The 13,663-nt window shown below is 41.9% G+C and overlaps 1 protein-coding gene across 9 annotated transcripts in view; it reads right to left on the reverse strand.

Moving 5' to 3' along the window:
- The window catches only part of SRGAP2 (SLIT-ROBO Rho GTPase activating protein 2), a 246,341-nt gene that overhangs the window by 69,724 nt on the left and 162,954 nt on the right, over positions 1 to 13,663 (reverse strand). For all 9 annotated transcript variants that reach the window (XM_005885244.2, XM_005885240.2, XM_005885243.2 and 6 more), the window contains exon 4: positions 622 to 684. In XM_005885244.2, the coding sequence (XP_005885306.1) occupies positions 622 to 684 (63 nt within the window). The remainder of the gene's footprint in view (positions 1 to 621; positions 685 to 13,663) is intronic.

Here is a 13,663-nt window from a genome sequence, read left to right on the forward strand (position 1 = left end):
CGCATCAGCCACAGGCATCACGTGTCTGAAGCGCCAGTCACTTCAGGACAGAATGTGCTTTTTCCTCCAATCCCGAAGCCTGCCTCTTTACTGAGGTTTGGCCTTTATACAACCCCAGACAGTCGATGCAAGGCTCTCTCTGCCTGAACTGGTCTCTCATATTATGGGCATTTAGGACTATGCTTCCCTCTAGAGCACTCACTCTAGTCTCAAACAGGTAGATCAATCCAAGAACTAATGCAAACCCTTGAACCACAAATCCTTTCCAACATGCACATGTTACCGGTGCAAAGCAGGCTGTGTTGCTTTGCCTTTAGGTGTGGGATCTCTGGTTTGCTGCAAATGGGGTCAGTTGTGCTGGTGATCTAAGCCTTGGCTGTTCTCTAGTGATTATCCCCCAAATAAAGCCAGTTAGCTGGCACAGCTGATAAAAAGTGTTTCTGGCTCATTCAGTTTTGAAAATATGAGTGTGAAAAAAGAGATGGGTGGAGGCACCCCCAATGGGGACCGTGCACTGTCTTCAACTTTAGCTCAGTTCTGTTGCTGATGCAACTATGGCCACAGCTGCCAAATGCTGCTCCCCTCTGCTTGTTAAAGAGCCAGGCAACCCGTCTGATTTACCGAGTAGAGCTCATTCAGGACCTTCATCAAATCATCTTGGAGCTGCTGGCCGACTTCTTTACTCTGCAAGAAAAGAGGAATGAAGGTCAATTGGGAAACAGAAGGAAGAAGGAGGGGGCAACAAAGGCAAGAGCAGCAATGGCTCTACAAATAACGCAGACTCAATTAAGGCCCATTATTTAATCCAGTAAATCAGATAACCACTCCGATCAGACCCAATTATGGTCAGATTACTCAAAGAGTTTTAATAAAATGAAACGTGCCCCTTCTATAGCTTAGCAAAGGGAAAATGGGTTGTAGCCTTTGGTTTTTCAATTGGTCCCCAAAGAACAGGTCTGAAAGCCACATTCTACCTAGCAACTGTTGTTAAGTGGAACAAATTTTCTCGGAGACATGTAGCCAAGCATTCCTGAGAATTGTGGAGGAAAGTAAGATGTAAAATAGGATGAGATTGGAAGAAGTATATAAACATCCAAGGACTTCAAAGTACCCAACTAAACAGAATCCTTCAAAGAGGAATGAGTTAGATCTCTTATTTTATTTTGGAGTTAGACCTCTTACTTGCTCTATCTCTATCTTAAACTTCCAGGGCAGTGGTACCTCAATAAAGACGGATTGTGAGATTGGCTGAACTGTTACTCGATTCTGATAATATATGTTAAGGGGTTGCCAACTGGTTAATCCCAAGTAGTGGTGGCTCTCAGGTTCTTTGCTGCTGCCACCCAGAACTGGCATCTATCTACACAGAGAGAATAGTAGAAATAGAGAAGAATGAGGAAGCAGAAAGGAAGAGCCACGCCTTCTATACTGAGTGTTTTATGCCAAGCCCAAGAGAGGGGATAAAACTGATTGGCATCACTGGGTCACTGAGAAGGGGAGCAATTGTTTTATCTTCTACCAGCTCCTTCTAGTTCTTTTCTATTAAAAATCAGATACCAACAATGCCCTTCTACCAGAAGGAATAACACACCTGGGTACAGCTCAGCTACCAGGCAAACAAAGAAAGAGGTCTTGCATGTCAGACACACAATCACTTAAGATTTTGTCTTTTTTCAAGATGAATGACTTTAAGAATATTTTTTTGACTACAAAAGGGATATATGTTTATTGAAATACATAAAACAGTAGAAAACCTCAAAAAAGAAAAAGTAACTCTTAATTTCTACTACTAAGAAATCATCACTTTAGACTTTGTTACATATTTTTCTAATCTATAATTTTTGTGAGATCAGGATTACATTATACACACTGTAAATTATACACTTAAACATGTTGTGAACGTTTCCTTTCATATTATTGTTATCCTATAACATTACAATAGACCATATTGATGTAGCTCCTAATCTTGGGCATTTACATTGTTTATAAATTTTTATGATAAAACATGCTGCATTAAATTACTTTGTACATAATCTATGCACACACCTTCCATTATTTTCTCCTAGAAGTAGCACTGCTGAGTCAAAGACTATTTACTTATTTATACCATTAAATTGCCCTTGAAAAAAACTGTACCAATTTAAAATACCACTAGAAACATAAGAATGCTATTTCCCTTTTTTGTCTTGACAATTTGATATGGTATCCTGCTGTAATTTGTAGTCCTTTGATTCTAGTGAGCCTGAATTTTTGAAAAAAAGTTTATCAGTCATTTTCATTTTTTTATACTTTGCCATTTTTCTATTATGGAGTTAATTATGGAAAATAACACGAGTGACCTTAGTTGTGGGTTGACATGAATTTTTATACCTGGGAGTGTGGAAAAGGGTGGAAGGAGCCCTGACTTAGCAATCACAAGAGCCTCACATTCCCAGATCCTCCACCATCAAGGAGAGAACTGGATAACTCAGTTAATCTCTCTAGGCCAGTGATGGCGAACTCATTTTTTTGGTTGATTTTTCTTTGTTAAATGGCATTTAAATATATAAAATAAATATAAAAAATATAAATCTTTGTTTTACTATGGTTGCAAATATCAAAAAATTTCTATATGTGACACGGCACCAGAGTTAAGTTAGGGTTTTTCAAAATGCTGACACGCCGAGCTCAAAAGGTTCGCCATCACTGCTCTAGGCCCATGTTTTCATTTCCATAAAATGAAAGTCTTTGGCTTAAAAATTCTAAAGGTCTTTTCCAACCTCTGCCATTCTATGGTTCTTTATGATCTTTTGTCTGGCTTCTTGAGTCTGTGTTAGAGTCAAACACCACCACTTCAGGGTATGGCTGGTTGGCTTCATTCCATAGAGTGGAAGATAATCAGAGAGTTCTCAGGGATCAAGATGCTCAATAAAATGGATGGCTTCAAAGGTTATCTCGCCAGCCTTAAATTTACATTCCCAGTGCCTCTCATCCATGCCCTCAACCACTGGAAGACGCCACAAGAGAGAATGCCTTTCATCTAGGAGCTCACATACCAGCCTCTCCTTCCCATGTGAGGCCGGCTGGGCTCCACTGAAGAACAGAGGTCCCAGGAGGAGAGTGAGGCGAAATGACTCACCAACCAGCCCAGAGTCAGCAACAAGGCCAGGAAGTGACCATGATTATCACTTCCAAGTGCCCTGCCCTCCCACCTCCGGACCAACTCCCCCAGCCAGCCTCCCACCCTCCCTTACCATCTCCTTATATTTAAATGGCAGAGGTTACAGGAGAAAGCTCCCAGTCCTCTACCTTCTTCCTCAACCATCACTTAAATAACTTGGCGCCCAGAGAAGGAGGGCGGGGTGGGGAGAAAAAAACATAACCAATAAAACAGCAATTAAGCCCAGGCAGATGTTTCCTTTCATGTACTACCCATTAGTTGGAAAAGGACCGACTCAACTATTATCCCTGTTTATTTGAACAGTCTGCTGAAGCGATGCGGACTTCAGGCTTCCCTCTGGCTGAGGGCTGGGGGGACATATGTGTCGCTAGCCCAGTTCAAGTGTCAGATAAAGCGGCCAGCAATCCCCTACCAATCGGGAGCAATTTTGACCCATAGAGAAAGGCAGGAAATAGCCAGAGCCTCTCCTCTCACAGATGAAAAAGGCCACCCATTCTCTATGTCAGAAACCTTAACTGTGTGCCTTTGGTGGCAAGCATGGCCCCAGCGCCCCTGGGAGGGCTTCCGTGCTGGCTGCTCTGGAGGGGTTGTCAGAGTTGGGGCGCTACAAGGGGACCCCACCCAAAAACAAGGGGGACATCTATTCCTGGGAACAACAAAACCTGACAAGGCCGAGTGGTTGACAATGAAGACTGTAGAGCCTTTCCGTTCTCTATTCAAAAAGCAAGGGGTTTGTAGGCAGGAAAGAAAGAGAATTTACAGAGCCGTCTTTGTGTGCTATCACACAGCCCGCATCTCTCCTTTAAAGTTTCTTGGAAGAGAATGAGTCATCTAAACATTGCAGGAAACCAACTAGAAGTCAAGGGAAAAAATTACTTTGGGCGAAGTTTTTCTCTTAAATGTTTGCATAGTAATCTTTGCTTCAAAAAAAAAAAAGATGCCTAAATTTAGAAAAGAGACGTGACACAATTGACAGAGCTGGCCCTATGGACAGGAAGTACAATGGTGTGCTCCGGCGGAGATCTTTTATTTTGAAAGTCACCACAAACGTTCGGGCCAGAGCAAGCTTCAGGGCCCCCACTCTGCCTGCTTCTGGGTAAAGATGCCTAAATTTAGAAAAGAGATGTGACACAATTGACAGAGCTGGCCCTATGGGACAGGAAGTACAATGGTGTGCTCCGGCGGGGATCTTTTATTTTGAAAGTCACCACAAACGTTTGGGCCAGAGCAAGCTTCAGGGCCCCCACTCTGCCTGCTTCTGGGTGGGGCTGATCGGAAGGCGGTGAGATTGCGACAGCTCCTGCCAGCTGTGTGCTTACAAAATGGGCAGGGAATCCTCCTTTTCCAGCAGATAACAGCATTGGACAACAGAACCGAAACACACAGCCTCATTTCCGCAAGGCCAACGTGCCAAAGCCTCTCATTCACCAAAAGGAGCAGAAATGGAAGGAGGCATGAGGCTGGTCACTCATCTTTGGGTCAATACATTTCCTGAGCTTGGCTGGGTCTGTCTATTAGCATTTCCCAAAGAACACTGCTTATGAAAAGGTTTTAAAACCAGTCCTTATCAGGGAGATACTACAGAGCTGTGTCATTGGGCAGGCACAACATTACTCCCTATTTGTATGAAAGGAAGAAAAGAGGAAGGCATGTCTCGGCCATGTGGTGAGAGCTACTTTCAGCCACCCCAAGGCTGAGTCTGTCAGCAGGTACAAACAGTAGGGTCATTTACTTCTCTGTCGATTAGCCTGTGCCAGCAGTTTTCCAAAAAAGAGTTTTCAAGGGCACAGATCTCCTTCCATCAGCGCTAGCACCCCCTCCCCAACCCAAAGATACTTCTGAGACCAACTGTTTAAAAAAACAAGTTGGAAATTGAATTTGTGTGTATGGATTTCAGAGGAAAGGGAGAGGAGCCCTACATGGACCCCTGGCAGCAGAAGCACCTACAGATGCACAGTGACTACTTCAGAGGCACTCACCTCTTCAAAGAGGCCACGTTTCGTGAGCTGGAGGTTTGCCGGAAATGCTTATGGTGGGGAGGACAAGGCTGCAAGGAGAGGCTGCTTGGCACCAGGGCCAGTGCTAGGTGATGGTGGGCACGGTGTCTGGCCTCTCCCCAGCTTATCAAAAGAGGTGGTGCAGAGTGAGGCTGTGAGGATAAGTCAGAGCCCAGGAAGGATTCCAGATCTCCCCTGGGCCACACCACCTGTGCATATGCAGAGGCCTCTATGCAGACGTCACACACTGATTAAGCTGCCACATGATGGCTCTCGGGAACCATGCTCCAGTCGTGACCTTATACTCTGGGCTGCCCAAAGTAGCATAAAATACAAATCTACTGAATGGCAATTTTTTTATAGGGAGGTAAGCAGGGAGTTGCCACAAAAGAGATGCCTGAAGTGTTTTTACTCTCTGATAATAAAGCAGAGAAGGATTTCAAAAAATTCATTTTTAAAACTGTAATCCAGTAAAAGTATTTACAACAGTACTTATTATGGGCACTGCATTCTGATATTTCCTATTCTTTTCTATTTTTTTGTTAGTCATAACTCAACAAGTTCACTTCACAATTCATTAGTGAGTCACTATGCACATGTGTAAAAGGACTGGGTATACTCTACTTGTGGAATTAATTTTTTAAAAATGGGTTAAGGTCTGCAGCCCACCAAAAAAGACAGGTGCTAAATCACATGCCCTCTCAAGGCGGCTGATGAAATGTTTTGAAACAGGTTCCATTCCTAGATCGTGGCAAGGGGAAAATGCTGGATTTTAAGGAGAGCAATGAACAGTTTGTTGGCAAATATTTATAGGACATCTATTATGTGTCAAGCACTCGTGGTTTGGGAATGTAGCTGGATACAAAACAGACAGCTTAGAAGTCCACAACCTACTGAGAAAAGTGGGCTTTAATCTGATGTCTGAGCCTATCAGAACACAACTCTTCCAATCCCAGTCATTACTAGAAATGGAATTTCTTAAGTTAGTTTTCTAGTTCAAAAATCAATTTTTTTCTATCTCAGCCAAGAGGTTTCCACACTTTAACCTGACTCCAGATGTTGAATCTAGCTTGCCAGAAACAAAATGTGATTTAAAAATATCTATTACATGGCAAATCTCTTTGAATTTGCCTTTTCAAGTTACTAATAGATATTTCAGGTTATAATGATACTGCTTCAGTATAAAAACAGTCACATTCCATTTTTAAAGAAGGCCTTGAGCTTGTCAGCACCATAAAGGCTAATCTTACCTGTAGCTCCTTTACTCAGAAGTGAATGGGTGTAGTTAAACTCTCCCCGTGACAAGTCATATTTTAAAAGAAAATGTGAGAAACCTGACGCAGTCTGAAACCCAATATCTGCCTCAGAATTCGCCTTCTGAAACACAACTGGTTTCACAATTAGAATTCTATTTAATTGTCTGAAGAACTGGAAGGAAGGAAGGAAGGAAGGAAGGAAGGAAGGAAAGAAGGAAGGAAAGAAGGAAGGAAGGAAGGATCCCAAAGCTAGTAATATGAAACCACCTAAAACCAATGAAAAAGAGATTATAACTGTTAAAGCATCTTTCTGTCTTCTACAGTGCCCAGCCCACTGCTGTGTACACAGTAGTAGTAAAATAGCCAGTTGTTGAATCAATTAGATCACATTTGAGTTTAGACTTAAACACTAAGCTTTCATATAACAACAAGAATAGAACAATATAGCCGTGTTTCTTTATATACATTATTAAGTCTTTTCCAGGGTCACACAGCTATTCAGGACCCTGTCTAGGACCACGTACACTATTAGAAGAGGGTGAAGCATGAAGGCTTTAGAATCGTATGACTTTGGGTAAGTTATTTAACCATTCTATGCCCCAGCTTCCACATCTGTAAAATAAGATAACAATGAGATAATCCATATAAAGTGCTTAAAAGAGAATCTAGCACCCAGTATGCTCAATAAATATTAGCTATTATTGTTAGAATCCAGCCCTTTTAATACCCACTTGAATGCTCTTTCCACCACCCTGTGCTGCCTCCTTCTGTTCCCTCAAAACCTGTTCATGATCATGATGTGGAATTGGGAAGGTCACCAGAAACTAATTGCCAGGCAGGACTGCAGCTAAATCCTCCAACAGAGGGACTCTACAACCTTCAGAGAATAAGAATCTGTTTTTCCTTATGCCTGGTGCTGCACAATCTATTCTCTGCTTCATCTCTTTAGTAAGAACCAAAGTAACAATCACTCTGTAAGAAAGATGCCATTTTCCTGAGGGAAAATAAAACAAACAAAACCAGTAGGTGTTTAGCAGAAAGGAGGGTTTTCCTGGGGGAAAATAAAACAAACAAACAAAACCAGTAGGTGTTTAGCAGAAAGGAGGAAACTGGCTAGGTGGGAGGAGGTACAAAAGAAAAATAAGGAGGCTAGAATTACTTCCTATCCCTCCAAGTGGATTAACAGGAAAGATCCTTCTCAGCTGCGCCACTGGAACTTGGTTCAACTGAGTTGGTATTTTAAATGTCCACAGGTAAGAGCTCCCTATAGCCCAGGTCTGTGAGGACAAGGACTGCCCATTACCAAGTTCTGGTTTAATGAAACCAGGAGCTTTCTCCTCTAAGACACTTGTTTCTGAAAGCCATTTCCTTCAAGTCTTTCCAGAAGTTCTGGAATGTATGAGTAGTCAGACCTGATGGAATAATGCTAGTGGCCCTGGGAGAAAACCCATTCTTTGGCATGACAGCGAGTCCCATGGATTCACCTCCTACCTTCCTTGGATTCTCACTATGCTCTGTTAGAACTGACCAGAGCCTCTTGTCAGGGAAACACATAATTCGAACAAGACTGAGAACCACTGGGCTGGAGCAGGGGTGGGGACAGGAAGGGGCTGAAGGCCCTCTGCTCTCCCCAAACCTCAGATGGTACAGTCTAAAGCACAATCCTATAACAATCTGAATGTTCCTCCATGGTTGTTTCAATCTCTGGGAATGGCCATTTCTAATACTAAGAAAATAAGCTGAAAACAACACCCTTAAAAGGAAAGCAACAATCAAGTCTGAGGCTTCATTTCTTAAATCACCACTGTGATCCTTTTCTTGGCAAATTTCCATCTTTAACTCTTTTTGGTGTAATGATTTCAATGGGAGTGTAATAAAGTCTTCAGGTCCTGATCTCCAGGGCTAAAACATTTCCTGAGGTTATATGGAAGATGAGTAATCACCCCACCTCCCAGGTGGGACACCAAAGACATAGAAATGATGTCTAGGTGACCGTGGAACCCTCGGGTAGACTGGGACACAGGAGACAAAAGACACAAAGGCAAACAGGCAACATGAGAACACAAATCTCTCAGCAATTGTAAAATGAACTCTGGAGGAAAAATAATCCATGGCTTGAAACTGGGCAAGAAGGGAAAAAAAAAAGTCAGATAAGGTTCTTGCCAGCATATGCCTTCCTACAATAAGAAATTCCAGGAGTGGGGGATGAGCAGAATGCCCGTGCGGCTCCCAGATGGCTGGCAGGAGAATGGAAGAACAGGAGTTAGAAGAGCTCATCTGAAAGCTGGCAGCATGAACACAGAGAGGAGGGTGGCCTGGGAGAAAGTTAAACAGTCAGCAGCACCAGTACCGGAAATGCCAAGGGCACTGGGAAAAGTGCTGATTAAATACTTTAAGAAAGAGGAACCCAGCAGCAATTCATTGAGGGATCTGTGTAGTTTTAGTACGTTCGGAGTTGCCTTAGAATCCCCTTGTCAAGGGTGACAAAGAGGTTCCAGAAGGTTCAGTGATGGAGAGAGTATGTTCTTGACACTCCAGGGGCCAGAGCTGGACCCAAGAGGAGCATGAAGCCAATTCTGAGAGACTGGTAGAGTGCTTTCCTGGCAGAGAATTAGGATGCATTTCTTGGGGGCTGGGGTGCAGATCTGGGTTGGGAGAGCTTTCTTCAGCTACAGTGGTGGTCTGCCGCCTTGTGTCCTTGCCCACACTATGTCCACATGCACAGTCACTCCTATCAGTCATGGTCCACATACAGTTAACATCTCTATCCTGGAGGAGGGCACCTCCCCTCTTGCTAGTACTTCATCCCCAATGAAAAATCATTGAAGTGTGAGAAGAAAAATGTTCAGAGTTTGTAGCTGGCGATTTCCAATCTCCAGCTCTGATTTCTCACCCAAGAGCTTCAATTTTCCTCTTCAGTTCAGGCTTTATAAATGTTTCAGGTGCACTTGAAAAAAATGCGCGTTTGGCTGCAGTTGTTAGGCCCAGTGCCCATATATGTTACTTAGGCAAACGGATTTTCTTTTTTTGTCCACTCGTTTAATCATCCACTAAAACAGGTGTATTAAATCTCCCAGTGGGGTTGATGATTATTTCTCCTTTTAATTCTGCCCATTTTTTATTTATATACTTTAGAATTTTATTATTAAGTATATACTCCTTTCTGATAACTTGAATCTTTAATTATTATGAAATGTTTCTTTTTATCTCTAATAATACTTTTGACATTAAAATCTACTTGGTCTGAATTTATCAGAACTCTTTTTCCATCATTTTGCTCTATACTTTTCTATATCCTTATATTTAAGGTGTCTCCTCTTACAAGCAACAAATACTTCACTTTTGTTTATTTAAAATCTGTCGGACAATCTGTTTTTTAATTTTATATGACTCAATTTACACTTGTCATTACTGATAAATTGAAGCTTAAATCCATCCACTGGCTATATGCTACTTGTTATACCTGTCTCCACAGTCCCTTTCCCTCTCATTTTTTACCTTCTTTTTTTCCCTTCCATTTTAAAAAGTTCAGTGAGCCCTGGCTGGGTAGCTCAGTTGGTTGGAGCATTGTCCCGGCACACCAAAAGGTTGAGGGTTCAATTCCTGGTCAGGGCACATACCTAGGTTGCAGTTTCTCTCTCACATCGATGTCTCCCTCTCTTGCCCCCCCCCCCCAACTCTCTCTCAGTCAATCAATAATAACATACCCTTAAGTGAGGATTTTTTAAAAAAGTTCAGCCCTAGCCCTACCCGGTTTGGCTCAGTGGATAGAGCGTCGGCCTGCGGACTGAAGGGTCCCGGGTTCGATTCTGGTCGGGGGCATGTACCTTGGTTGCGGGCACATCCCCATTGGGGGGTGTGCAGGAGGCAGCTGATCGATGTTTCTCTCTCATCGATGTTTCTAACTCTCTATCCCTCTCCCTTCCTCTCTGTAAAAAAATCAATAAAATATATTAAAAAAAAAAAAAAAGTTCAGCCCTAGCTGGTTTGCCTCAGTGGACAGAGCATTGACCTGGGAACTGAAGGGTCCCGGGTTCGATTCTGGTCAAGGGCACATGCCCAGGTTGCAGACTTGATCCCCAGTAGGGGGCGTGCAGGAGGCAGCCAATCAGTGATTCTGTCTCATCATTGATGCTTCTCTCTCTCTCTCTCTCTCTCTCTCTCTTCTTCTCTGAAATCAATAAAAATATATTTTTTTAAAAAGTTCAGTGAAAGCCATTCTTTTTTAGTATATTTTATATGTATTGATAAATACCGAGTCTACAACCACCACCATAATTAAGACACAGAACACCTGCATCATTCACCAAAATAATCTCTCATGCTGCCCCTTTCCTCTGTAAGTCTAACTCTGCTCCACCCTGCACTGCTGGAAGCCATGGCAGTGTTCTGTCTCCCTATAGTTTTCCCTGTATCAGAATCTCTCTTACCTTCTTCTGACTCTTTTTATTAATCAAGTTTTCCCCTCTCTTAGACTGGTAAAGATATTATTTCTCTAGTGGTAACCTTAAATTACAACATATAGCCTTGACTTGCCAAAGTCTAATATAAATTAATACAATACTGGGCAATACTTTTAGACCTATTTCCCCACCTCGACCCAGACATGGATTCTATTGTTACCATTTACATTAATTTTACACACAAGAGTGGGCAAAAGTACATTTAAAGTTGTGAGAACGTGAAACACAGAGTTTATCCTTGTATTATTATTTATTAATCTGTATTTTTCCATATGAACCATTGTAATCCTGCTTTTGCCCACCCCTGTATGCTTAAAACCCCATATTAGATTTTTTTCCCCAACCCACAGACTTTACCCAGGTTTCACCAACTGTCTTTCTTGTTCTCTGTAGTAAGAATATTTCAGGCCCAGGATCCAATCCAAGATCACCTGTTGCATTTCAGTTGTCATGTCTCTTTAGCCTTCTTTATCTGTATCAATCTTAGTCTTGCTTTTTCCTCTCAACTTTGACATTTTGAAGAGTTGGGGCCACCTATTTTATAGAATGACCCTTGATTTGGGTATGCCTGATGCTTCATTAGATTCAGGTTATACATAGGTGGCAGGAATACCCCAGAAGTCACGCTGTATCTTCTCATTGATCCTATCAGGTGCCAGCCGATTGTGACTTGTGCCCATATTGGTGATGTTAACTTCAGTCACCAAGTACTGGACATGTCCTCCAAGCTTCTCTACTGTAAAGTTACTATTTCCCCCCCTTTGTAATAAATAACTAACCTGTGAAGAGATTATGTGAAATTATGTGAATATCCTATTCCTTATAGTACATTGATGGCTCTTTCCTGAATCTAATTACTATAATGATTGGCAGATACTGGTTTTTATTTACTTTTAATTTTTATTTTATTTGATTGAGTGATTGACTGATTGACCTTGAGAGTACACTTATCAAAACTGGGGACACTGACACAAGGGAGGGCCTAGGATAGAAGCAGCAACAGAAGAGCCCGGGTGGGGCTGCTGTCAGCTCCCTAGAACATCAGAGAAAAGGGGACCTTGGAGACAGGTTCAGGGGCTAAGCCTGGGATGAGCTGCCACTGCCCATTGCTCCCCTGGTTGCAAGTCTCGTGGAGTTCCTTTAGGAAGAGGGAGGAAGAGGGGGAAGGGAAAGGCCCAGGCGTGCTCCTGGGAGGTAGTGTGCACCTAGATAGTTATTTTTAAACTCTATCATTTTTTCTGCATTTATTAAATTTTACTGTAGGGGTCTTTTCCTTCTCCCTTAGATTTTTACTTCTGTCAAGGTGGATACATGGATTCTGATTTTACTCAATGGGCTATAATCCATTACTGTCATTATTTATTAAACCAAATGGGTAACAACCATATTAAATATAAGTGGAGAAGAAATAATCCTAGTAACTTTCAGCTACAGTACTTTCACTCCCCTCGGGCTAAAGATAAAAGGACCAAATTAACTGCAAAGGAAACTTAAATTCAACTTAGTAGGTTAGTAAGTTTATTGCTAATAGAGGTGTTGGGAATAGTAATTCTGAAACAAGTTTATGTGTATTGTAGAACTGAGCAAAGGAATAAATATATTGATTTTGTTGGGAGCCAGGCTTCTCACAGTGAGAGAAAGGAATATAAACACACACACACACACACACACACACACACACACACACACACACACTGAAAGGCAAGAATGACTTAAAACAGCAATTTTTCCCAGGCTGCTCACGAAAAGTTCATGAGCAATGACAACGAGCACACCTAGCTTCCAGATCCCAGGTTCTAATATCACTCCCCACTAAAAAGACCTAGATGTCCTTAGCAAAATGGCTGAGTCCAGGGGTGGGGCTGGGAGAGTAAGCCTGGACCATCTTGCGCCAGAAGTAACAATGTGCTCAAAGAATGACACACACAGAAGCCAGCTTGAAGGAGCTCCCATTGGCCCAACCTGGGACAATCTGAGTATCAAAATGATACCTTTCAGTTCATTAATTCTTTACTCAGTTTTGTCTAACCTGCTGTTTAATCCACCCATTGAGCTTCTTATTGTAATTACTATATTTCTCCGTACTAAAACTTGTTTGATTCTTACTTCTCTTTATATGTAGATAAAATTCACATACCATAAAATTCATCATATTTAAATGTACAATTCGGGAGGAGGGGGGTTCCTAGTATATTTACTAGGTTGTGCAACAAGTACCACTATCTAATTCCAGAACATTTCATCACCCCAGAAAGAAACCTCATACCTGTTAGTAGTTACTCCAACCCTCCCTCTTCTCTCTTCCTGGCAACCACTAATCTACTTCCTCAAAGGAATTACCCTTTCTGGATATTTCCTATAAATGGAATCATATAATATGTGGCCGTTTGTGTCTGACTTCTTTGCATGTGTATGCGTGTGTATGTGCATGTGTGTGTGTGTATGACTTTTCACTTAGCATCTAGTTTTCAAGGTTCATCCACATTGTTGCATGTATCAGTACTTCCTTTTTATGGCTTAGTAATATTCCATTGTGTAAATATGCCATACTTTGTTTATCCATAAATCAGTTGATGAATATTTGGCTTTGTTTCCACTTTTTGGTTATTACGAACAGTGCTGCTATGAATATTCATGTTTAAGTTGTGTAAGCACATTTTCGGTTCTCTTGGGTATAGATCTAGGAGTGGAATTGCTGAGTCACTGGGTAATTCTATGGTTCAGTTTTTGCATAAGTTTCTTAAGTTTTTAAGGAACTGCCAAACTGTTTTAAGAGTATCTGCACCA

This window comes from Myotis brandtii, unplaced genomic scaffold, assembly GCF_000412655.1.
Source record: "Myotis brandtii unplaced genomic scaffold, ASM41265v1 scaffold898, whole genome shotgun sequence".
Taxonomy (NCBI): domain Eukaryota; kingdom Metazoa; phylum Chordata; class Mammalia; order Chiroptera; family Vespertilionidae; genus Myotis; species Myotis brandtii.